This window comes from Porcisia hertigi, chromosome 30, assembly GCF_017918235.1.
Source record: "Porcisia hertigi strain C119 chromosome 30, whole genome shotgun sequence".
Lineage (NCBI taxonomy): Eukaryota > Euglenozoa > Kinetoplastea > Trypanosomatida > Trypanosomatidae > Porcisia > Porcisia hertigi.
Window position 1 is genome coordinate 353,704 of NC_090589.1, and position 24,700 is coordinate 378,403.

Consider the following 24,700-nt stretch of genomic DNA (forward strand, 5'->3'; position numbering starts at 1 on the left):
TCCTCGAGGCCCTTGGCTTTACCCCTGCCTGTCTCCAGGGCAGCGCGTATATTCCTTCTTTGTATCTTTCCTTTTCGTCGTTATGGGATGCAGGAGCTAGAGGGGATAAACGCGCTAATTTTGTTTGGAGCGACGCGAGGAAATGTCGTTGAGAGGGGAGGGGTGGGTGAGTAGGCATCAGAAGTAGCGATAAAACCCGCAGCATGCGTGAGTAAAGAGCTCATCTTTGGGGAAAACGAGTTGGGAGAGTTTAGGAGAAAAGAGGACCTGCAAAGATGCGCTTTTCTTTTTTTTTTTTTGGGGGGGGGGGGGGAGCAGGGAGCACTCAGAGAAAGTCTCCAGGCACTACGATACCAGTGCGGCGGCACACGCAGCACTGGAACCACTTGGAATGCATCTATACGATTGTCCAAAGCCATATGCAGATAAGACACGTATCCTGTTGTTTTTTGGTTTCATCGTCGTCAAAATAAAATGAATACTAAAAGCACCGTTGGATCTCTTTACCTCAAAAAGAAAAAAAAAGAGAGCACCGAAGCACCCTTAACCGGCCTTGCCCGGAGGCTGCTTGTTCATGTGCACCTTCTCGCCAGGCTTCAGGGTCTTGGCCAGGAAGCGCTTCGTGTACTTCAGGCGCTTCAGCGCGCGGCCACGAGGCTGCTTTGGCTTGTCCTGCTTGGCGACCTTGGGGGTCTGGTTCTTGACCTTGCCCGCACGGGCGAGGGAGCCGTGGATCTTACCCATGGTGACGAAAGACGCTAACTGGGTATGGTGACCTATATGGAGAGACAGGAAGAGAGAGGAAGAGATGGATTGCGAAGGAACTGTCGATCGGTCCCACTACAGAGGGTAGCACAGAGCACGTTTCTGGGGGCGAAGCAGGCGGACATGGGAAGGAAGCGATATGGTGAGAAATAGTCGAAGTCCCTGCACGAGCTAGCGCTGTCTGCGACACATCCCGCACCGTGCACCAGAAAGGGGGCACAAAGGCCTCTTCAGAGTCAACAATCGAACCTATCGTATTGCCAACACTCAGCTTAGAAGAAACCCCTGTGCCAGCACGGCTTTGAGGATCGACAAGAGAGACGCCTTGGGGAGGGGGGACACCTCGCCTGAAGGCGACCCCATTGTATTGTTTCATTTTTCGTTTCAATGCGACCAAGTAAAACAGTTGAAATTAGATCAAAAAAAGAGCGCTTCTCCGTGACTCTAGCATGCAGCGGTAAACACTAACCGGCCTTGCCCGGAGGCTGCTTGTTCATGTGCACCTTCTCGCCAGGCTTCAGGGTCTTGGCCAGGAAGCGCTTCGTGTACTTCAGGCGCTTCAGCGCGCGGCCACGAGGCTGCTTTGGCTTGTCCTGCTTGGCGACCTTGGGGGTCTGGTTCTTGACCTTGCCCGCACGGGCGAGGGAGCCGTGGATCTTACCCATGGTGAAGACAACAAGCTGTAGAGTGTAGAAGAAAGAGAAGAAAGGGAGAAAGCAAAGGGAGAGTATACGAGAGCGAAAGCAAGAATGACTCGGGATTCATTGATAGCTGTCCTGCTTTGATATGCGGACTGCACGAACACAAGTGGTTCATTGCGCTAGGTGTGCGCAACAGCTCTAGGGCCTCTTCGATTCCCAAACTCAACTGTGATTTCGTCATACTAGAAAATTCACCTCGCAGTATGGACACGGAAGAAGAAAAAAGCACTCTTGTGCGTTGAAAAGAGGTTGCAGAAAAACTGCCTCTGGAAGAGCATCTTGGGCATTCACACGAAATTCATTCTTTTTTGCTGCTGCTCATGCATCATTTTGGCCACCGTTGCCTGTGCGCCATCGTCCAGATCCGAGAACCGAATCGATGGTGGTTTTAACGTCTTTAGATCGATCTGGCGTTCACTAGCAACGACGTGCGGCCACCACTCCTCGTACTGAACGTTGGTTTTCGTAAGAACTACGACTAGGTCCTTCCCATCTTGGATACACCATGTGCTGTCGTCGACGTTAATCGGTTTGTACAACTCACCTGCCAATATAGTTCCTTTTACGGGAATCTCGATCTGCAGGTGCTTTGCCGCAATATCGACACGCAGACTCTTTGGTCCAGTACCTGGCGGTAGAGGGACAGTGATTGTCACTTCTTTTTCGTTTTGCCCAAATCTGTACATAGTGTAATCGCCGCCGCATTCTTCGTTACACGGAATGAGGTCGCTCAAGCCTTCTTGAGCAGAGACAAGGGACATGATGCTAAGAATAATGTTACGCAAAATGAGTAAGTGCTGTGAGGTCCAAATAGGGTAGACAAACCGCGCACAAGTGCAGAAGAATCGCAAAAAAAAAAGAAGAGATGCTTCGTTGCTAGTGAGTCTCCTCACTTGTCTTTCGATGAGGACCTTTAAAGAACTTTAACAGCCCCTCAACAGCTGGCATTGCGGAGTAGTAACGAGTCGAGTCTATAATGCGTATTGGTAGCCCTTTGAAACACAAAGGTCTTTTTTTTTTACTGCCGTATGCAAGCGACATCAAACGCACACACAACTCGGTAATCCGTTAATGATGTGTAGGCAAGCAAGCGCACAGCGACTTTCTTGCGACCGCAGAAAGCCGTGGCGGCGTGAACCGCCAACAGGCTCCCTTTCACTTCTTGGAATGACCAATGTAAACGTTACTCCCTCACGGAAGAACTGAATACGCAAGTCGACCAAAGCGACCCCATTCGAATGCGTAGGTGCCGGCCTGAATAGGCGTGCGTGGAGATACTCCTCCACAAAAAACAAAAAAGTTCTTCTTTGCGGGTGCCCTGATCGCCTTTGCATATGCGGCCGCTACAACAACAGCAGCGAATGGAGTTTCCATGCATAGCTTGGCTGATCCCGTCTGAATCGGCTCCTGGTTGTGCGTCAAGACAAAACGAGTAGCGGTCAAACTTTCTCTTCTGATACTGTCGAGAGAGATGCTACACCCTTTTGTTATACTGACGCATCCGTCAAGATCGCATGCCATTGCAGTCAGCGTTGGCGCGTAAAACGGAAACCGAGACCCAGACACCTCGAGACTGGGAGAGAATGCAACCGTGCTTAGTGAAGCGGCGTCAGCAGTGCTACAGTCTTCCAGGAGGTTTTTTACCTCAAGGCATACAGCAGTCTCAATGTATTGGAGCCGATCTTGCTTGACGGATACACTTTTTCTTTGAAAAAGATTGGAGAAAATCGGCACACACACAGGCTGCGTACCGCGTAGAGTAGTGATCGCCTCATGTTCGGGCGGAAGAACTTTGAAGCCTATGAGAGGAAACAAATTTTCTTCCATGGCAGCACAAAGAGACGCGTGAAACTCGACTACATCCTCGACTGCATTAGATTTGGGGAAAATCTCGTGAAGGGATGGGAGCTCTTTGTCCACCTGGCGCAAATAATCGATGTAGTCAGCAACAGGTGCTCTTGTGAGCGAAAGAAGCCTCAATGTTTGACGCATTGTGTACTGGAATGTTATTTACAAAAAAGACGAGAGAAAACAAAAAGTAAATGAGAGACAATCCTCTTCTCAGGCGAGCTGCGATAGAGTAGGATGTGGCTTCTTTTACAGCAGGCCGAAATAAAGCGTGGCATGGGCATCAAACTTTTCGAAATCCTGGTCTCCGGATCACCTTCTTTTTTTAAGCAAGAAGAATCCATGCCGTCAGTCACATGCTACCCCCACGCAGTGGAAAACAGCGGAGGTGAACCTATCTGCCTCCACTCCGTTGAGCAGAGTTTGATAAACCCCACCTGCTCTTTTTTTTTTTGGTTTGTTCTGTGTAGGGTGAATAATAGGAATCCCAGCATTTGATAAGAGCAGCGAAAAAGATCGAAAAGTGAAGAGCCAGGGCCGGAAAGCCTCTGCCTGGTTCGGGAAGCGGGAAAGGGGGTAAAAACTTTCATCACACCCCATCTCACCACCTCATGTCGACAAACGCATATATGAAAGGAGGTGTTCACTAAGGGAGGTTTTTGCGTACAAATTGGCTAAAAATGATATCAAAGTCGCTATTCTTAGAATCTCCCGCACTGCGATCACTGATATTAGCCGCGGCCTCGATGCGAACTAGGTCGGAAGTTCTGGTGAAGTTGTACTGCCGTGCCAGAATCTCCTCTTCACGCGAAGTAGCCCCTGAGAAATCGCTGCAGGTGTAACGATACGCAGGTTGTAATCTCTCACGCAGAGGCAGTTGCTGCTGCTGAAATGGAGACTCGTAAGCGCGTAACTCTGCTAGGTGCTCAGAACCGCTAGTGCTTTGTAGTGGAAAACCCTTGTCTGGCTCTGACAGAAAAGGTGCCTCCCCGTGATTAGAAGAACTTAGCTTTACAGGAATTTCTTCACAATTATTCGTCAGCTTTTCTTGCTCCTTATCATATGATTCACAGGGATCGAGATGGCGACTAGGACCTGGTGAAGAATTCCCGCAAGCTTCTTTCTTTTCATTGTCGAATAGAGAGCGAATGTAATGCATGACTGATAGTCTTGGCAGAAGCGATGGAGTTTCTGTAAAAGAGAAAAGACCAGTGTTTACAGAAGTAAAACTTCTTCGTACATGCCGCCCACTTTTCTCCCAACCTTATTTCGCTTCTCTTTCTTTTCTGATCAACTGCTCAGAAAGGAGCCGCAGGTGATAACCACAGTAATGTTTGGGAAATAACAGTCTGGGTCTTGTAGACTGTTTAGAGAACGCTTCATCAGCGCCGAAAGAATAGCGCTAAATGGAAAATAAAATGATTCACCTAAGAGAGACCAGAGGTAGAAAATGTCAAAGAAAGGAGGTGGAGTGGAACGTATTCGACATTTGGACATGCTATTCGATTTTTTTCGACAAACCCACAGTGTGAAGGTATCTTTACATCCGAGACAAGAGTCTATAATCCAGGGCGGTACGAGAGTTGGAAAACAGGTCGTCGATTCAAAACAGTAACTTATATTTTCTATCGGGTGATGTCATTGCGGCTGAAAATCTAGGCTTCGACCGACACTGGGAAATGGAGAGGCAGCTACGCTGTCTGCAGCAGTCGACTCGGAGCGAAGCCTTCTAGAAACTGTCGAAAAAGAAAGTTCTCCTGGCGAAGAAGATGAATTCGGTCTCTCGGTATCCCATGAGAGCCTTCCACGAGCTCCAAAGTCGAGGTCAAGTGCTCGTCGAAGTAGATCTCGGCAAAATGAATCTGGCTTGATGCTCTCAGCGGTGTGATAGCAGCCGATTGCGGCCTTGATGTCCCCTAACATATGGTACGTGAAGCCAAGAGCACAGTGACCGTGGCTGGCGTTAGGTCGGCTTCTAACATATTGATTGTAGTAATCGATAGCCCGCTCGTAGAGACGCATCCTGCGGTACATAGTGCCAAGATTAAACAGGATACAAGCATTGTGTTCGGACGGGTTCTCACGATTCGGGAGACTGTCGTAAGCTTTTTGAAACAGCTCAAGAGCTCGTTCGGGATTATCCTCGGCGAGTGTCAGTACAGCAAGCTCGTTCAGCACAAAGGGATCGAAAGGGGTTTTCCGCAGAGATTCCTCGAAAAAACACCGAGCGACAGAACGCTGATGAACCCTACTGTATTGCATACCAACGTACGTAGAGCACAGGTTGAGTCCGGGGAAAAAGTTCATGGCGCGGCGATAGACATTTAGAGCTTGTTCGCCCTCCTCCAGCTTTGCGTAGCAGTGGCCGTACGCGATCCACGCTTCAGCAAAATAGCAGTCCAGTTCACTTGCTCGGCTAAAGTACCGTCCCGCTCGCTCGTAATTCGTGAGTGAGTAATAGAAGCAACCGATTGCGTAGACGGCCAGCTCCGTGTAACATTTGTTTTTGGAAAGAAAGTGTGCTTTTTCGAACAGCTGTGGTGTTGCCTTCAAATCGACGAGGATGCACAGATGCAAGCAGAGTGTCTGGCGATGATATGGCTCCACTTCGAGAATTCCAGTCGTCAAGCCTAGTGCCTGGTGTAAATTGTTGCGCTCGTATTCTTTTTTAGCTCCTGCAAGCAGCACGAGCGTACGAGGCACACCACTAATACCAGGTGTGAGAAAATCACAGCCGATACGTGCTTTTAGGGAGCTTCGATAAACCTCCAGCTCAGGTGGTATGCACAGTGAATCTATAAGCGCCAGCGTTTCCCCGTGGTCCAGAAGATGGCGCTCTGTCAGCGCGCTGAATGCTTCGCCACAAAATGGATCGGCCTTAAGAGCCATTTTGTAAAAACGCACAGCTTTAGGGGGGTCACCAGACAACTCGGCAGCTTTGGCTACAAAACACATCGCAACAACCTTTGATGAATCAGCGCTAATGAGAGTCATCGCGTATTGAACGCATGTCTTGAGGTCTCCAAGCTCGAACGCAGCCTTTACGGCCAGTAAAATGACCTCGCTGTTCTTATCACCCGCGAAAGTTACCTCCTTCGCCAGTTTCAATACGCTGTCAAACTCACGCAGCTCGTAAAGACAGCGAATCTTCAAACAGCGGTTATCGTCGCTATTTGGCTCTAGCTCACACAGTATTTCGACCAAGTGGAGCGCGCTGATCGGTTGCCCACCCGAAATCAGCCGAAGTGCGTTTTTTCGAAGAAGGAAAACAGTGTCCATTTTACCCCCACAAGTCGCCATTATATGATCCTTTTCAGGGCTACAGTCAGTTGAGAGCCTGATTGCAGAAAGGAGGCTCAGCAATAAAGTGGAAGAGGAGGAGAAAAGAGATATAGAAAGAAGCAGAATGAAGGAATTTTTGACTGCAAGGAGTACTTGAAGAACTGTCTACAGGGTGTCCCTGACAATAAAGTTGTAAGAGAGCCACACCCACCAGGTCTCCACTAGCGGGAACACTCCTCCTCACTCGGACAGTCCTTTGGAACTCTTGCTTGAATCCACGATAAGTCTTCCTTGTTTTCCGAATACTCACGCTAAGCGTTCACGTCATTTACTTCTTTTGATACCATAATTAAGGACTTCAGGAAACGAAGTTGCCAAAGTCCGATCATTTTCTCAGCTGCAGACTGCTGTGCTCTTATTTAAAATAAACTACACCTAAGCAAAAGTGCACCACCCTCCGACTCGTGGCGCAACGCTAAACCCCTACCGCTCCTGAAAGCATATCTGCCCAGTACCAGTAACTCGGCATTTTTTGTGTTTTCTGCCCCTAGCATATTTTTACCCAGCACCCCCACCAGAACCTTCTGATCTGGCCCCTCGCCTGGCTTGGCGCCCTTTCCCCGCCCCCCCCCCCCGATCCACCCTGCCGAAACCCTGTCAGGCCCACCCTCAGCGAACGCAATTTGATGACCTGAAGTGTTTTTCTCCCTTGGTTTACCAAGCTAACACGCCATTTTCCAGGCGATAGGGGTTCAGCGAACATCCCCTTGATTTGGCAGGAGAAACAAGTGCTGACAGCCCTGACGCGAACCAAGGCTTTCGGCTGAGCGCACCCTTTAGAATCCCCTTGAAGGGCAATAGGAAACACCTTCTCAGGGCTAACAACGTTGATTACCTGTGACAAATCTACCTTGTTGAGGATGAAGCGGACACACCACAATAGGCCACGCTTCTGGCTCGAAGGAATTAATGGATGCTTTCCTTGCCGGAATTGCGCCGAGACCACCTGGCCACGCATCATGGCTGTACGAGAAAACATCCCCTACCAGAGCCCAATGACCTTGAACGAACCACCCATTTCTTTATACCACCGCAAATTGGAGGGTGGGGTTTTGAGAAAAGCCGCTGCCCAACAAGACGACGAACCTGCCACGAGAAACGCACCAGAAAAAGCGAAAGGCAATCCACAGCGCTGTCGAAAGAAGCCGGAACAAGCAAGCACAGATCCCCCCCCACACCCCTAGAGCGCAGAAAAAACCGCCACCCCCTTTACTCCGCACACAAACCCCTGGGCCCGAAAAGGCTTGGGCGACAGCACCCTTACACATACACACCGCGGCGCCGGGAACAGAAGCATATATGTGAGCAATCGCCCCACCACCACCAATAAAAGCCGGGAAAGGGCACGCACGGCACACACACACCCCACCCACGCCACCGAAAAAAGACCCCAACCCCATGCCCGCGTCAGCGAATGGGCCATGCTACGCAAAAAGTTCGAGCTTCGGGGGAAATCGGCGGCAGCGCGGCAACCCGCCCACGCCACCCCGAGTGAAACAACAAAACCCCACCGGCTAAGGAAAAAAACACCGTGGCCATGCCAGCACTACAAAAAATACTTGTTATACAAATGGGACGCCCACTAACCCTTCCACCCCCCCCAGCACAAACAGAACAAGAAGAACAACCCCTCACCCGGTTGCCCCGCCCATGTTTGCCTCACCACTCCGAGCCCCAGACGACCCCCGGCCTTGCAAATCCAACATCCCAGCTTTCATAACAAATACTGCTCCAGAACCCGGCCGGCGGTGTGTAACTGCGCACCCCGTTGCTCAGCGGCTTCAAAAAAAAAAAAACAGCCGAATCCTAACCCCAAAGCAAATCCAATAATCCTCGTACCCAGAAAAAACGGAGAAGCACGGCCACGACACCCCCGACACGCGACATACAAATCCAAAAAAATATCAACAGACCTAACAGAAACGCCCCCGCTATCCCTCACCTTTGTGAAATGATTTTTTCACAATAAATTCCCCCGTTACCTCTACCCAGTCATTGGGTCCCACGAACACACAACAAAACTCTCTTTTCCCAGTTGGCAAGTGGGAATTGGAAAAGAAGCATGGCGCGCCCCAAAGCGCACCCCCCTTTACCGGACGCCCCAGCCCCCACCCCAGACCCCCATTTTGTCAAAGGGCATTTCGCCCAACGCTGGCCAGAATATCTTTCTTTTCCTCGGTGGCTTTTGGGGTGTGGATTAGTCCCCGCGGCGGTGGGGATGTTCAAGCAATGGAAAAATCAGCCAGCCGACATCCCACAATTTGCATCGACTGGATCTGCGAAAGATGGAAATTTATCGGATGCCCACGAAGAAAGAAAAAAGACCCATACGAGCACAACCGCCAGCCACCTTTCTCAATGACGCCAGGCCAGCTATGACGTGTGCAAGCGGAAATACTTTCAATTATTTCAGAAAAGGGGAAAAGCTTCATGACCCGCCTACTGTGCTTTAAAACACCCTCTACCCAAAAGCTCCCCACCCCGAATCATGCACACCCAAAACGCATTTTTTTATCATCTCGTAAAGACGTCTCTGTTTAGCTAAACGGTGGGGCTAGTGAACAACACCGCAACGGAAAGTAGCACAATAGGCTGAAGAGAATTTGACGTTGAAGAATATTCAGTTTTTATCAATGAGAACAATGCAGTGGAAACTTGCTCCAAGTCATTATCGTTTCTGCTTCTGCAGTGTGTTAGGGGTTGCAAAGGAGCGCCCCCACTTTATTTCATCCTTGACATGAATTCAGCACAGGGCGTCCTAAACCAGGGCGCCTGCTCAGGTGACTATTCGCGGCATTGGCTTTGCGGGGGGGACTGGGCCCCTGCCAGCACAATACCGACGTTTGCTCCTCAAAGAAGTACAAGCCACTTCTAGGGAGGATCCCGGAGTTGATCTGAGAACTCACTAACCTTACAGGCGCTTTCGGAAGCAATTTGGCCAGGATATGATATAAACGATGAGCCCCTGCCCATGGGCAAGGGGATCAGACCCCATCAAAATCATAATGAATCTAGGGTCCGAAAGCCGGCGGCCGATCAATGGCCGTGGGGGCCCGCACTGTGAAACTGGAAACCACCTGCCCCCTATGCCACCTGAAACGAGGGCCCCATATGCGATCAAGGGGTCTACGAATTTTTGTTTTACCAGGCTGCGCTTTTCACCATTAGCAACATTGGCTGTTTCCTACCGCAGGGGTGGTCCTTTCAATGAAAACAGGGCTGCCGAAACATTTTCTTTTCCTAATAGGAGGGAACCTGCAACTTGGAGAAAAGCAGGCACGTTCAAGAACCGGCACCGCTTCAACTTAGAGATTTTAGGCGATTGGATTGGGTCACCACCATTTTTGGCCACACAGGGCCATGGACTCTGGAGCTTCTAAAGAAGTCAGTTTTCTGTGTTTTATCACCGTTTGGAATCCGCTTTGGGAAAATGCGATGCCTCCTGCTGCCACTTCTGTGGCCACCCTCGACGGAGCCGAAGAAGCCTTTGGCCGAGAGAGAATGCACGGCGCAGGCTTTTCCATGCACTGGCGCAGTCCCGCGTCCCAATCATCACCGTGATGCCTTGAGCCATTGGTGCTATCATAACATTCCTTGTATAGGCTTCGTGCCCCGATACTTGCGACACTGATGTTTCTGGGGCTAGTGGTGCTCACCACTTGCGCCCGCAGTGCCATTCCTGGGGATGCTGAGCACGAAAAGATTTGATTATCTTTGAGGAGATCAGGAATAAGGTGTGCGGTGCGAAGCAGGCTTGTGAATTTCTGGCTTCCCCGGGTTTATGCGGCGCATTGGAAAGGAGCATCGCAGAACCCAGGCCGCCGAGGCTGAGCTTAATATAATGGCGTTTTCCGTTACGAGAGCGCTGGTTTGGATTTAAAAACTTTTAAGCTTCGAGTTTTTACGGGGTGCACGAGCAAAATTAGCCGATCCTCTTGTGTTATGGCATGTGGCTGATGTGCTGCGGGGGCGGCGTGTTCTTCTGGCTTTTGTTTGGATGAGGGTCCGCTTGGCAGTGGCATGGTTGTGTGTTTTTTTTTTGGGGGTCATCGATGAAGCCCCAGAAAACTGACCATCCCACGGCTGGCCAAAAACGTTTCGGCCGAAAGAAGCAGTTGCCTTGGATTGGTACGGCTCTCCATGCGTTTTGGTGGGGTAATCCAGGCGAAAGGACGGAAAATAGATTTCCGCGTTGGGGCCTCCGGCGCCGGGGGTCGTTCCTTAGCTGCGTGCAAAAGAAAGTCCTGGGGCGACCACCGCCCCCTAATCGGGCATACGAAAACCTTTAGGCTACCCATTTGTTTGTCGGGTTATTGTGGTGTCTTTGATTCTTTCACTGATACCTATTCCCCACGTGGGTGGCTGGGGGTTTTGGAAACAATGTTTCTTATGGGGCGTTTTTGGGACCCGCCCAGCCCAAAGGGCCCCCGATCACCCACACAAGCCGGGAACGCCAGAATATTTCGGCTCCATGAAAACGCGCGAAGGGGCGAGGCGAACACCTTCTGTGCGCCGTTCTGTGCTTCACGCCGCCGCTTAGCAGCTAGGGCTGATGCGTTCGCGCTGATTTTGCAAAGGGGCTCGGCTCATATTTTCAGGGCCTGGGGGGGGGGGCTTTGGGGCTGCTTTGTTGCATAGGGTTCGGAAAGGGCTTGGGCGTGGACCCTCTTTCCGGGCACTTTCTCTAATGAGGAGGCCATTTAAAAGATTAAAAAACCAAAGAAAATACTCTTTGGTGGGTTGTTTGCTGGGCTGGGGTTCCTGTGCTCCGTGGCCGGTCGCCCTTATCATTACGAGCTGCGGCGCAGTAAAAGCGTCTCACCCCTTTGTGGGTTTTAAGAGGGTCCAGATCAACCACCGGCTATGGCGCGTAATGCCGAAAAATGCAAGCTCAGGAAAAAACGACTCGTAGGGCGCATGCCGGTGGCGCCCCCCCCCCCCTATAGAGTGATGGTGGTGGGTGCTAGAAAAAGAAGGGGGTATTCGTCTTGGCCGCGGATTGCGGTGTTGAATCTCCAAGTTGCGCAGTGCGAAAACAACGATCGCCCAGTGTGTGGATAGTTTGGGAAATTCGCTGCCCGCCCGTGGCATTTTTTTAAATGGTTTTCGTGGGGGGTTGCGGGTGGCCCCGGGGCCTTTTTCCGTTCCTGGGGGGGGGGGCGGGGTTCGCCCACGGCCCTGCTTTGATTTCCTAGTCGAATTTGTTGGTACATACTGTTTTCCAAGTTTTTTTTTTGCATCACGGAAAGATGCTTTGGCTTGTGCGGGTGTGTGTGGGTCTTTCTCTTTTGGTGGGGTGTAGGAGAATGCGCTCCCAACGGCGGCTGGGGATGTCGGAAAGAGGCGGAAAAAAGAGGTCAGTTTTGCTTTACTGTGTTAAGTGACACTTTTTTTGCGGCTTTTTTTTCAGGGAGGAGGCAGGGAGTGAGAGCACAGCCTTGGTCGAGTATCTGGGTGAATAATAAGCCGCTTGGATCACCTTTCGTGCGAGTGTTTCTGCGCACCGCCGGGCCGCCCTGGGCACTAAGACGGTCCGGGCGCGTGGGGTAGGGGGCGCTGCGACAGTCCTCGCCGCCATGTGGGTCCTTGAGCTTTCAGCAGACGAGGCTCATGAGTCTTTCTCTCTGACCGGTCATGTTCGTTTCCAACCCCGAATCGAGGTTGAGTGATGGTGCTCGGAGGGTTTGAGGGCAGATTGACATTTGCGTAACTGTGGAAAACTGTTTATCATAGTGAGGGATACATTTTTATGCGAGCAGTCGACAACCAAACAACTTTAGCTCTCCTTGTCTAACTTTTCTCTTTTACTCCTTTTGCCATACTAGCAGCCATCACCGAAATGTTTTTACATAATGCGGCGACTCATCGCACCGCCTAGCTCATGGCTGTTACGCCACATCGTTGTTGGGCCATCTACCACGATTCCAAGTGCAGCCTCACCGCCTCAGTTTGGCAGAAGACGGAAACGTCTCCAGAAAAGCATGCCGCCGCCGGCATTCGATCCTGCAAACGACGAGGACGCAAAGAATATTTGTTTCGAGCGCTATGGCTTTGTGCAGAAGCCGCTGTTCATGGAAACCTGGCAGGAGTTTCTCCGCGAGTTGCAGCGCGTAGAGCTTGTGTGGAGCTTGGTGCCGAGCGCTGGGGGTACACTCCAGCTGAAGATTCATGACCATCTCGAGCCAGGTGATGGGCTTCTGTGCGAATTAAAGGGTACGGCTAATCGGTCGGCGCCGTTGGCAGAGTTCTTCGAAGCCTGCGGCTCCGTGTCGCAGGGATCTGTCTCGAAAGGTGAAATACAGTTCTTCGATGGGGATAGCTGCTCTGTGTTGCTCATCGAGAGCAAAAAGCGTCTAGGTGATGTAACATTCAAAGATGATCCCCCTATTTTGCCTCTTTTGTGCCAGTTTAACTGTCGTGGGACTTCAGTTTCCCTCTCTGTACTAGACAAAAAAACATCGGTTCGTACACCACTCTTCTCTGACATTTCTATTCAAACGCTCAACTACGCATTTCTGACGTCTCTACCGCTGTTTTTGAAGCGAACCGACTTGGGCATTCGCAATGCTGATTTTGTAACCAAAGACCAAATGCGCCATTTTCGTTACGCGTGGTGTTTTCTTCGAAAGGAGTCATGGATGACACCAGTGGAGCTGGGAGAATTGGATTCTTTGCTCCCTCCCTAGTACTCCTGCTTTTTCTCAGATAGCTGCACCCTGAGCAAAGCCTCACCACAAAAGCTTGAAAACATATTGACCTTGATTAGCAAGTGAAGTTAGAACCGTCTAGAAGGGCAGGGTTAAGCCCCATCCTTCTTTTATTCTCGTGGGATCGTCTTTGGGCATGGTCAGCAAAGTGGGCCAAATAAAAGGCTGAAGGGTGCGCATAGGGCGCACCACCGAAAGAAATCACCAATGTCACCTCAAGTCTCACTCACTCAACTTTACCACCTTTCTACTATTCCCAGCTTTAACGAAAGCTGCTAGGCATATTCTATTGCTCCACAGGAAGTCATAAAAACAACAACAAAGCACTGATCTAAAATGAGGGCCCTCTCGCTACGAACGGGACTTGTCGTTCGAGCTTCCGCAGTCGCGTTTACTAGCCAGCGCTGGTGCACTACCGAAGCCAAGCCTGAGACACTGTCTGGAGAGGAGAAGGAAGCACAAAAGCCCGGCACTGAGGAAGTAGTCTCTACTGCTGCTGTCAAGCAGCTGGAGAAAGACCTTGATGCGTCCAAGGCTAAGATTGAGGAGCTCAAGAAGGAGATTTTGTACCGCGCAGCGGATGCGGAAAATGCTCGCCGAATCGGTCGTGAAGACGTTGATAAGGCAAAAATGTACGGTATCACCTCATTTGGCAAGGATATGCTGGAGGTTGCGGACACGCTTGAGAAGGGCGTCGAGGCCTTTGCTGCCTTTCCCGATGGTGAACTGAATGACAACAAGATGCTAAGCTCCATTTACACTGGTGTCAAGCTCTCACACAAGGTTCTCCTCAAGAATCTAAGCAAACACGGTATTGAGAAGATGGGTGTCACAGTAGGTACAAAGTTCGACCCCAACCTTCATGATGCACTTGTGAGCACTTCACCCTCGGAGAAATCTCCGGCTGACACAATTTCCAATGTTTTGAAGGACGGTTACACTATTAAAGGCCGTGTTCTTCGGGCGGCCCAGGTTGGGGTTTCCCAGCATCAGTGAGATAAGGCACATCATTGATGAGAGCGGACGACTTTCATTGTTTTTTCTTCTCCCTGGCTTGTTTTTTTTGCTTCTCAAAACGTTCTCTCAGTACCCAAGAGTGGTGCGCGATGCCTCTTTCTCCGAGCGGCTAAAAATCCAGCTCGTGTTGTCACCCCGCAATGGAAAGGGACTAGGGAAAGAAAAAAAGTCATTGTCTGATATATATATATATTGGTGCTAGTGCTCTAATGAGCTGAGGAGAAACGAGATGCGCACACGACAAAGATCTCTCCCCTGAAGTGCCGTTGCGCCTCTCTCGTGCACTAGCGTATGAGTGAGACTGTTAGTGGGTGAGGGGGAAAACTAGGATGGAGGGCGAATCTTTTCAGTCATCAATGCGCTATTCCTTCCTCTTACCTAGCGAGCATCGAGGGAACAGTTCAACCGTTATGGAAGTAGTGAACTTGTCGCTTCTCTCATTCAGCCCGATTCTGTTGCTAGTCACATAATTTATTGGTAGTTCTCTTCTCTTTAAAAAAATTCTTTATCTTTAAGAGCAGAGATGTAACTATGGGCCGTTAAAAAAGCAGAGGCGAGCAAGTGGAACGTTGAAATCGTTGCGTACACCAGCGCAGGTGTTTATAGAAACACAGCGGGAAAAAAGTGACACCATCATCTCGATCCCCCCCGCGCTTTCGTGGTGTGAGGGAGATTCACCCACAAGCTGAGACTTGATGACACCCCATGTTTGTATGTGTTATGCTGGCTTGCAACCACTTGCTTCTCACTTCGGCTTCTAACGTATTTCGCTTTGTTTTCCCCCCTTTAGTACACAGTCATAAGCACCTACGTAAAACAATGTACCGACGACTGGGCGTACACGTGACGCCTCTGGTTGCTTCACGACGCTCAATACAAAGGAAATGTCATGCACAAAATGCCACCCCCGCCTTGTCTGTTGCGGAGCTCAAGGGCAAGTACGACTTCTTGAAATCCCAACTTTGCGAAAGTGAAAAGCAGATTCAGCAACTTCAATCGGAAAATATGTACACTGCTGCGTCATGTGAGAATATTCGAAAAGCTGCCCAGGAAAATGCAAAACAGGCCCAAAGTGATGCAGTTAGGTCTTTTGCGTGTGATATGCTGACTGTTTGCGATGCCCTTCAAGTGGTCACAAAGAAGGTGGCCCATTACAATGAAAGCAACCCTTCCATTCCTAAAAGTGAGGCTGCGCTCCTCACCGGTGTGACACTCACCGAGGAAGTAGCGCTGAAGGTTTTGAAGCGGTATGGGGTGACTCAGGTGCACACTGAGGTTGGTGCCCCGTTCAACGAGAAAACGGAGGAGAAACTCTTCACTGTTCCGTCTACCCCTTCTCTTCAAGAAGGCCGTATTGCTGAGATTGTTAAAAAAGGCTATGTTATGAACGGCTCAGTTTTGCGGCGTGCGGAGGTTGGGCTGAGCGAAGATTCTTAAGGGGTATGTTGCGCACTGCAAGGCAAAGGGACTGCTTTCCACTTGCCGGTAAAGATTTCTACTCGAATCGCTATTGTCACCATTTTCTATGATTCCCAAACAACACGAAAACACAACGCAGAGTTTATGCCGCCCTTGATAGTTCGCTTTTCTTACTTTTGCTCTCGGCAGTGACTCCTCATGGTAAATACCCATTTCCGCTGTTCTTTTTCTCGAGGCACTCTCTCTTCCTTCGTTTCTCTCTCTTTCTCTTGGCTTTCGGCAAGAAAAGCTTACGAGTAAGGTGAAAGGTGTGACGTACTACCCCTTGAGGATGCTTCGACGCTGCACGTCTGCTGTCGTGCCCTCAGGGCATGTTTGCCACCCTGCTGCAGCAGTGGCTTGCATCCAGAAGCGTTTCCTGAAGATCGCCAAGTCAACTTTCGGCTTCTACCTAGCTCGGAGGGGACAGCGCAAGTTCCCGTTCCACCGTAGGCCACACATCAAGAACACCCAGGCGATGAACCTGAACGCGCCTTACTTTTGGAGTTATATGACCGCAAAAAGCCAGTCTTTTTTCCTACCCGAGGAGAATTACATCACTGGTGATTGGACAGGAAAGTTTTTCGTCTCAAAGCGGCAGGTGTACACTCTTCAACATGCTACTAGCGGGGGAAAGGTTAGGGTGAAGTCGTTTCCATCTGTTTTCGAGTTGAACAGCCCTTCTCGATGGAATGTGGGTAAGGAAATGAACACCCTGACGAAGCCGCGTATGGACCTCATTGACGATCAGATGCTTACGAAGAAGCAGCGTTTGGATTATGTGAAAGCAGGCTTTCTGCCCAAATAAAGCGATTTCGAGTTCACAGTCAAAGCACATCCAAATAACAAAAATGCCAAGGGCAGGAGAGCAGCTTCGTCGCCTCCTTTCAATGGAATTAAAGCTCTTGTCCCAACAAACAATCTAAGGGCGGTGCTGGCTGCTTGGAGCTCCCTCGTTCTTGAGCTACTAGCTTCTCAACTCTCGTTATTGAGGAACCGTCGTAACAAAGTCGATGCCCCCTCCCCCCCTTCCTTGACTCCTTGACTCCTCTTTCCTCCCGTTCCTCTTTGAAAGTGTACCAATGTCTCAGCGAATCTCGCATTACGCGGAAATGTTGCTCTTGCGGCACGTGCGCAGGTGCAGGCCACGGGTTCTCTGGGTCCGCTGGGGCGGCACTAGGGCTCCTCAAACCTCAAATCAAGCACCAGATGACAGCGATCCGCTCAATGCCGTGTTCTCCGAGATCGATAGCTGCGACACATCTGTCCATGCAGAGAAGCTCGAGCCACCAAAAATTGTTGTGGCCAGCTCTGCACCAGCCACCCCGTCTAACTCCACATCATCGGTTTCAGACACAAAGGTGAGGCTTGAAGAAGCAAAGCATAAACGACTGCAGCGTCAGCTGAAGGACGCCACTGAGGAGCTTGATGCACTGCTCAACGAAAGCCGTCGGATGACAGCCGCTGAATCCAGCAACAAGTATCTACCGGCGAAGGCGGCAAAGACGTTCTTATCCTCGGCCGAGTTGATACAGGAAAAGTCACCGCAAGAATTCGTGGCGTCTAAAAGCAGCAAAGCAGAGCTGGAACACCTGCCGGTTCTGCGTCACTCAGGGTGCTCTGCAGTAGTGACTTTGGTGGGGGTTGTCACCGAGCCACCAACAAGTGTAACCGTAGACCTTCCGGGCGTGGGTGAGGCGACGAACTGCGTCGAGTTCGCTGTTCGGTACGATGTTCCATTTTTCCAAGCGCAAACTTCCATGGGAATAGCAGTTCGAACCGTCGGCGCATCGCTGTGTACGTTTGCAAAGGAGGGTGTCGGTGTGGGAGATGTTGTTCACATCTTAGGTCATTTGGTACCGCTGACAGAGCCCAACAGCAAGGGTCACTTGTGTTGTGTGTACGTGCTTCCCGCCGGTGGCAACGTGTCTGTCGTACTTTTGAAAACCGCGTCATAGACGACATGGGGTGTTCGTAAAGAAAAATAGAGAGGTTACACAGAAATCAGCATCCTTCTTACCTGCCAATGTGTCTCGCTCCGAGTATGCTCTCGCGACTCGGTGTTACCTGTCGTGAATACGCATTCTCCATCGGATCGTGTTTTTAATTACTCTTTGATACGGTTTGTGGGCCTGCACTGCAGGCAGGCTGGTAAGCTGATGTTGTGAGATCGGTCGATTTTCTCTTGATTCCCTTCCACTGACTACTTGCGCTTTTCAACGTGGCTCTGTTTTTCGTTGTTCGAAGTGAAGCCCATCTGCCACTTCCAAAGCATCAACCATTCACTTCCACCGGTTTCTCATTCGTAAAGAGTCACCATGGCCGCTCTTGTCGTCGCAGCTGATCACTCTGAGGACATAGAGTTAATCAGCATTATTGATGTTCTCTCTCGCGGCGCCATCAAAGTAACCCTCGCTTCAGTCATGGAGTCGAAGCACATTACGTTGGCGCACGGAACGAGGGTGCAGTGCGATATTCTGATTGGCGACGTCTCTGCAAAGGACTACGACGCAGTGCTCCTTCCTGGTGGCATGCCAGGAGCCGCGCATCTCGGCAACAGCGAGGCCCTGAAGAGAATTCTTCAGAATGCTCGGGCATCTAATAAGCTCTACGGTGCAATCTGTGCTGCCCCTGTCGTTGCCCTCGCTCCTATGGGACTGCTGAGCGACGTAGAAATGGTCTCTTGTTACCCCGGTTTTGAGGACAAACTACCCTCTTCTGTAAAGTACTCCACCTGTGCTGTTGTGAAGTCAGGCAATTGTCTCACCAGCCGCGGCCCTGGCACTGCCATCTACTTTGGGCTTGCAGCTGTTTCGATTCTCAAATCGCCTGAATTGGCAGAGAAGCTCGCTAAAGCCATGCTTGTGGATCACACCAAAGAGATGGACGCCGTGCGTGCCATTAGGTAAACCCAGAAGTGAGAGATCTCGTGAAAGTTTCTTTTTATTACATATATATTTTCTGAGGGCACCAAAGGCGACTCTCATGAGTTAAAAGACAAGAGCAGTGTACAGGGCTTCGGTCTTTTCTTTTTTCTCGGTGCTTCATTCCCTCTTAGATTTTCTGAAGCCCCACCCATTTTTTTCCCCCTCGTGGCGCAGCTCTTCAGGCTTTAGCGATCAGATTGGTTTCTAGTGCGCCTGTTTCATTTTTACTACGTGCTTGATAACTTCAGGGTGTCGAGGGAGAGCTCTCCAAAGCCCTTCTACGCCTTCCTCGCGACTGGAGGAAAAAAAACAGTAGTACCGACCAAAATGCCATGAGAAAGTCGATATGAGGGTGCCTAAGAGGAGGGTTTCCGTTAGTAGCAAGTACAGATTCTTGTGCGTACTCGCCTCTGTGTAGTGGCTAATGGGATGCCTTGCTTGAACTATTGGGACCCCGTCCCCCCTTTTGTCTTTCCGCTTCTTCCTCCACCCGTGAGTTTCCGGTTTGCTCATTTCTGTTTTTTTTTTCTCCCATGCCTAAATCCCTCGGCATGACGTTAGGAAACCAGAGAGAAACACATCAGCAAAAAGAACGATCTTTCACCTCATTTACCCGCTTAGATATCACGGCACGAACCGAAGACTTTGAAGTACGCTTCTGTATACCTCTACTTGTTTGGCGCTCCGCCACATCCCTGCTAGCGCTCGTATTGTTGATTCTACCACAATAGCGCATCGAGGAGGGAATAAAAGCCTACTTGCTGCGTGCGCAGAAAAAAGAAAAGTGAAAAGACCTTTTTTTTTGGGGGGGGGGTGCATCACGAAGCTACATTTTCACGCCCCCGCTGAGGGCATCACTTTATCACCCTATACAACTGAAAAAAGGAGACGAATAAAAAAAAATGGATGACATTTTCGATCAAATGGTGCGTGGGTCTCCTATGCAGCAGCTCAAACTCAAAGGCCTTGATACACCAGAGTACACCATCATGTGCGCACAAGCACCAGACGCAGCAAGACGTGTGGCCATTCTGCAGCATCGACTACAGGCATCTACAGAGAGTAGCGCTGCGCAGAACGTTATCCTGCTGCTGAGGACGTGCGTGAGCTCGCAGCTGTCGCCGGATGAGGTCGAGGGGATGGTGGAGCACGTGGTCGACACGGCGCGACAGCACACTAATTGGCCCGAATTTGCTCGCTGGGTGTGCGCACTGATTCATCACTACTGTACAGACGACTTTACGGTGTCTCTTTTCTCCGAGTTTGGGGTGCCGAGGGTCGCTGTTGATGCCCTGCGTAACAATCCCCACGACAGCAGGGGTGTCCTAGCTGCTGCTACTCTTTTATCTCACTTCAACCTGTACGACATTGGGGACGGTATCACGCAGCTCACAAAAGCGCTTCAGAACCACTGCAGTGACGCCGCTATCGTTCGCGTTGTGACCCGCGCTTTGGCAGAGTTTACTTCCTACTACAAAGAGCTTCCCAACCGGTTCCTGCCCGCAAGCCAGGAGTTCGTCGAGGGGAAGGGCATCGGTGCGTTGGAGGGTGTGTTACGCGTGCACATTGACGATGAAGAAATCACCACGTACGTCGCACGCATCGCTGCAAACGTCACCAGCTCTGGGGCGGCGAATATTCTCGACGCCGACTCACCCATCATGATGTACTTGGCCGATGCTCTGGCTCGGTATCAACAATCTGAAATGCTCTGCCGTCATGTGCTGCGGGTGTTTAGTAACCTTCCGCGGTCTCATTACATTGACTGGGATTGTGTTTCGTCGCTCTTCAACAACACTAAGTCGGAGCTGGTTGTCCACGAGTGCATTCACTTTCTGTGTGGTGTCGCCATCAACGTGAAGGAGATGAAGATGAAGATTTATACCACTGGCTGCGTGTCACGGGTATTGGAAATGATGCGCATGTATCAACGAAACGCCGCCATCCAAGAGGAGGTGTGTAGTCTTCTCTCTTACCTCTCGTTTGACTCTGAAACAATCACTGCGAGCATCACCGACTCAGGGGGCCTGTTGCTGGTTCTGGGCGCTATGCGAAAGTTCCCAGATAATGAGGACTTGCTCATGTCGGCATGCGCTGCACTGTCCGGGCTGACGTTTAACAATCAGGCAGGTCAACAGATTGTTGTAGACAATGGAGGTGTCGCACTGATATTGGATTCCATGCGTCGCGGGAAAAAGGCGCGACTACAAGAAAATGGATGCTTAGCGATTGGCACCATGTGTTGGAACAGCAATTTGAAGGCGGATGTGGTGCGACTGGGTGGGGTACAGGTCATTATGAAAGCCCTAGATGAGCACTACACGAGCTCTGGTCTTGTGAAAAACGCGTGTCGCGCTCTTGCGCAACTCGCATTCAACTGCGAGCGCTACCGCGATGAGATGAGCGCCAAAGGAGTGATCCCATTCATCATTCGCGGAATGGCACAACACCCGAACTACGACCGCGCACAAATGCATGGCTGTGTGGCGCTGTCGTACCTCTCGTGGACGAACGAAAGCAACGCCGCTCAGATCACGGCGAACCATGGCTACGGGGTGGTTGTGGATGCAATGCGTAATCACCCCAACAACCGCGAGGTCCAGGAGCATGCTTGCCGTGCACTGGCCAACATAAGCAGCGTCTCCTTGGAGGACTCTTCGGCAGCCTTGGAACAAATTGTTGCCGCCATGCGCCGGCATGAGAGCGTCAGTGAAGTGCAGGAGGAGGCGTGCCGCGCAATCGTGACGCTGTCCCTGGTCTCGCCGTTGAACAAAGACCGCATTTATAAGCTGTGCGGAGCGGATGTCGTGATTGCAGCGATGAAACGCTTCCCACAAATTCAGCTGGTGCAGCAGGAGGCGTGCAATGCACTGGCGCACTTGGCCTATGAGCACAGCGACCTCAACCGCGCTGTAACCCGCCTTGGCGGCGTTTCACTGCTACTAACGGCTATGCGCACCCATAAATCGAGCCCAAAGGTGCAGCTTAATGGGTGTGGCGGCCTCAGCGCACTCGCGTTCGACAACACAATCGCACAGCAGCAAATTTTTGAGCTGGGCGGCGTACAATGTGTCATCCACGTCATGGAGAACTTTGAGCGACACCGGATGCTGGAGCTTGGGTGCTCTGTCCTTGGGACACTTGCGTGGAACACGGAAATTAAAGAGCGAGTCGCTGTAGATGCGCTTCCAGAGATTCTGAAGGCGATGCGCACACACAGCAGTAACGCCCTTTTGCAGAAGTCGACTTGCCGAGCCATTTCTCAGTTTGCCTTCAACTCAGAAAGCAATCGCCAACTGCTTGCCGACTCTGGGGCCATTCCACTGATTGTGAATGCAATGCGGACCCACTTTGAAACGGAGAAGCTGGTTGTGCACGCACTGAAAGCGCTTACGTATCTCTGTTGGGAGAACACGCAAGTCGCTGAGACCATCATTGGCGAGCGGGTTGAAGAGGTTCTGCAGCGTATCGTCGAGCAATACGACCAGACGCACCGGGTGTACAACGAGGCTGTGCATCTCTCCAAAATTCTTTTTCGCAAGACGACCGGTAGCCCGAGCCCAAGTATGCCAATTGTGTCTCCCCCTCTCGCGTCACCAATGCCAATACAGCAAACCCCGGGACCTCAGCTTGAAAATCCTGCGCCTCCCAGTCCACCTCTTCGGGAGGATTTGGGTGGCCATTTCTATTCGGCGCCACTCGATGGGCCGCAGGAGGCGCCATATCACGATCATTCCCGCCCTCGCAATACCCCAGCGCACGATGACCGGGGGAATCCGAGGAGCGGTAGAGGTGGCGGTCGCAGTCGTGGCGGTGCTCGTCGGCGCGGTGGACCTCCAACCCGCGGTGGTGGTGGTGGTGAACGGGGTGAGGAGAGAGGGAATGACAGAGGGGGTTGTCGTGGTGGCAGCGGAGGGGATGCTGTTGCCGGGGCCGGTGGAACCGGTGGCCGTGGGCGGGGCGGTGGCGAGCCTGATGATGAAGCGATGCAGAAGATTCTCGACGCGCGCTTTGGACGTCGGCCAAACTACCGCGGGCGGGACAATGGACGCGGTGCACACAGGGATGCCAGCGACTTATGGGATGACCCGGATCCGCTCTCGTTCCACGGAAATCGCCAGCTGGGGCATATGAACTGGCAGCAAGCAGAGTTAGCAGCGTTGCACGATACCGATGTAGCGATTCACGACACGCTGGAGCCAGTGAGGTGGGGGGGCGGCATGGACCTTAACCCCCAGCGCAGTGGCAGAGATGGTGAACGACGCTACAGCGGCAATCACGGACGTGGTCGTGGCCGCACTGCCCCGGCAAGTCAGTGAGAGCGGCGGCACGAAGAGAAGAAAGGCACCCTGCTTGCGCTTTTATTTTCTTATTATATATATATTTTTTAAATTTTCTCTTTGGTGGCTCAGCCACTTGAATTTCCTCAAGTGAGGTGCCCCTCGCATCGGATTCCAAACTAAGTAAAGGACTCCAAGCAGGAAAAGACACTGTGCCACACAGCGAAAAGGCTTGACGCTACTACGGTGTCGCTTGGGGGGGGTGAGGACAACTTTTCGCTATTCCCTTTTCAAGGCTTCTCTACCACATTTATCAGCACGTCAGACATGAATTCTTGCCTCCCGTGTATCTGTGTGCATGTGCACGTCCACGTGAACACGGTCTTTCTCTCCTCCAAAACGAGAACAGGTGCAACGGGATGATGTGATGTTTTAAAAAAGGGGTGTACCATCAAGGCGGTGGGGGGCCCGAGGGAAGGCAGTTGTGTTCCTAGCGTGGCTTCCGTTCTTCAGTTCACTCTGATGGTCCGATCTGCATCAGAGAGGTCGATGTGTCCACGGAGAGAAGGATGTCAGATGCCCTATGGATGATCATTCATATGTGCGGCACCGCGACACGGCGAGCACCAGTTGCATAAGCCTGGAGCAGCAGACATCACTTCCCTTTTGATGTGCTTTGTCTACTCGCTCTTTTTTGTTCCTGCTCTCATGTGACTGCTTCTAAGAGGCTTCTCTTTTATTTTTTTTCAGTATCAGATTTCCTTTCCCTTTACTGTGTGTGTCTGTGGGGAAAAACACAGGCATTCCAGTTGTGCTGGAAAAGGAGGCAACAGCTCCGTGATAGACCCTCGCCCACCGTTGCTTCCACTGCACACATCGGGCTTCCCAGGATTCACTTTTCCAGAGAGCTTCTCTTTCCTGCATTGCGTCTTTTGCATGGTACCACCAGTAGCCGTCATTGTTGGGCAGGTGCTTTTATCATTCGAACGGAGGTACAAATCCACTAACCCCCCCTTTTTTTCTTTCACAAACGCACCGGGGGCAAACCTCTAACGCAGAAGCTTCGTTTGTTTCTGCATTTCAGTCAATCGTGGCTGCAGTGACTGCGTAGTGGAACAGAGGGGGAGGGGGGTAAGGTCAGAGGTGAAAACAGATGAGCGCCCCAGAATGGACGGTGGACGAGGAGTCCATCAATGCGGCAAAGAATTATCTTCGCCAGGGCGGCGCTGTCGATTTCTTCGAAATGATCGCTCGTTGCATTCTTCAACAGCACCCTGATAATGTTGCGGAGTTCTCTCTGCAGATAGTAAATAACATCCTCAACGGCACCGAGATTTCACCCGCGGTTGATTTCGAGCCAAAGAGGATCGAGGATGGCCAGTATATGCGTGAGAACGCTGTTAGCGACTTCTTAGATGCGTGGGTTCTGGCGTTGCTTCGGGAACGCCCCGTCTCTGACCTGGAGCGGATGCAGTTCCACAAGCGTTACCTGGAGGGACTTCGGAGTTACTCGAACGCAGCGTAATAGTGGATGAGTCGCATGGTACCCAAATGCGTTCGTTGCGATGGCCTGAAGCCCAGTAAAGATCACAGACGATTCGAATGTGTGGATTCGTGTGTCTGCGCGTCTTTCTAGTTAGTGCTTCTTTTCTGAT

At 51.2% G+C, this 24,700-nt stretch overlaps 11 protein-coding genes across 11 annotated transcripts; 8 read left to right on the plus strand and 3 right to left on the minus strand.

Moving 5' to 3' along the window:
- Positions 1-1,753: 1,753 nt before the first annotated feature.
- Positions 1,754-2,227, minus strand: JKF63_02865 (uncharacterized protein; the record flags this gene model as incomplete). Its single annotated transcript, XM_067898889.1, has 1 exon — positions 1,754-2,227. The coding sequence occupies one exon, from the start codon at positions 2,225-2,227 to the stop codon at positions 1,754-1,756; it is 474 nt and encodes a 157-aa protein (XP_067755333.1).
- Positions 2,228-2,657: 430 nt separating this feature from the next.
- On the minus strand, positions 2,658-3,458 carry JKF63_02866 (uncharacterized protein; the record flags this gene model as incomplete). The annotated part of the gene is made up of 1 exon (XM_067898890.1): positions 2,658-3,458. The coding sequence occupies one exon, from the start codon at positions 3,456-3,458 to the stop codon at positions 2,658-2,660; it is 801 nt and encodes a 266-aa protein (XP_067755334.1).
- Positions 3,459-4,952: 1,494 nt separating this feature from the next.
- Positions 4,953-6,614, minus strand: JKF63_02867 (uncharacterized protein; the record flags this gene model as incomplete). Its single annotated transcript, XM_067898891.1, has 1 exon — positions 4,953-6,614. One exon carries the CDS (start codon positions 6,612-6,614, stop codon positions 4,953-4,955), a length of 1,662 nt encoding a protein of 553 aa, XP_067755335.1.
- A 5,894-nt stretch (positions 6,615-12,508) lies between these two features.
- On the plus strand, positions 12,509-13,342 carry JKF63_02868 (uncharacterized protein; the record flags this gene model as incomplete). Its single annotated transcript, XM_067898892.1, has 1 exon — positions 12,509-13,342. The coding sequence occupies one exon, from the start codon at positions 12,509-12,511 to the stop codon at positions 13,340-13,342; it is 834 nt and encodes a 277-aa protein (XP_067755336.1).
- A 357-nt stretch (positions 13,343-13,699) lies between these two features.
- JKF63_02869 (uncharacterized protein) lies at positions 13,700-14,359 on the plus strand (the record flags this gene model as incomplete). Its single annotated transcript, XM_067898893.1, has 1 exon — positions 13,700-14,359. One exon carries the CDS (start codon positions 13,700-13,702, stop codon positions 14,357-14,359), a length of 660 nt encoding a protein of 219 aa, XP_067755337.1.
- Positions 14,360-15,199: 840 nt separating this feature from the next.
- Positions 15,200-15,817, plus strand: JKF63_02870 (uncharacterized protein; the record flags this gene model as incomplete). The annotated part of the gene is made up of 1 exon (XM_067898894.1): positions 15,200-15,817. The coding sequence occupies one exon, from the start codon at positions 15,200-15,202 to the stop codon at positions 15,815-15,817; it is 618 nt and encodes a 205-aa protein (XP_067755338.1).
- Positions 15,818-16,130: 313 nt separating this feature from the next.
- On the plus strand, positions 16,131-16,646 carry JKF63_02871 (uncharacterized protein; the record flags this gene model as incomplete). Its single annotated transcript, XM_067898895.1, has 1 exon — positions 16,131-16,646. One exon carries the CDS (start codon positions 16,131-16,133, stop codon positions 16,644-16,646), a length of 516 nt encoding a protein of 171 aa, XP_067755339.1.
- Positions 16,647-16,950: 304 nt separating this feature from the next.
- JKF63_02872 (uncharacterized protein) lies at positions 16,951-17,796 on the plus strand (the record flags this gene model as incomplete). Its single annotated transcript, XM_067898896.1, has 1 exon — positions 16,951-17,796. One exon carries the CDS (start codon positions 16,951-16,953, stop codon positions 17,794-17,796), a length of 846 nt encoding a protein of 281 aa, XP_067755340.1.
- A 360-nt stretch (positions 17,797-18,156) lies between these two features.
- On the plus strand, positions 18,157-18,747 carry JKF63_02873 (uncharacterized protein; the record flags this gene model as incomplete). Its single annotated transcript, XM_067898897.1, has 1 exon — positions 18,157-18,747. The coding sequence occupies one exon, from the start codon at positions 18,157-18,159 to the stop codon at positions 18,745-18,747; it is 591 nt and encodes a 196-aa protein (XP_067755341.1).
- Positions 18,748-19,667: 920 nt separating this feature from the next.
- Positions 19,668-23,084, plus strand: JKF63_02874 (uncharacterized protein; the record flags this gene model as incomplete). The annotated part of the gene is made up of 1 exon (XM_067898898.1): positions 19,668-23,084. One exon carries the CDS (start codon positions 19,668-19,670, stop codon positions 23,082-23,084), a length of 3,417 nt encoding a protein of 1,138 aa, XP_067755342.1.
- Positions 23,085-24,198: 1,114 nt separating this feature from the next.
- JKF63_02875 (uncharacterized protein) lies at positions 24,199-24,570 on the plus strand (the record flags this gene model as incomplete). Its single annotated transcript, XM_067898899.1, has 1 exon — positions 24,199-24,570. One exon carries the CDS (start codon positions 24,199-24,201, stop codon positions 24,568-24,570), a length of 372 nt encoding a protein of 123 aa, XP_067755343.1.
- Between the last annotated feature and the right edge of the window lie 130 nt (positions 24,571-24,700).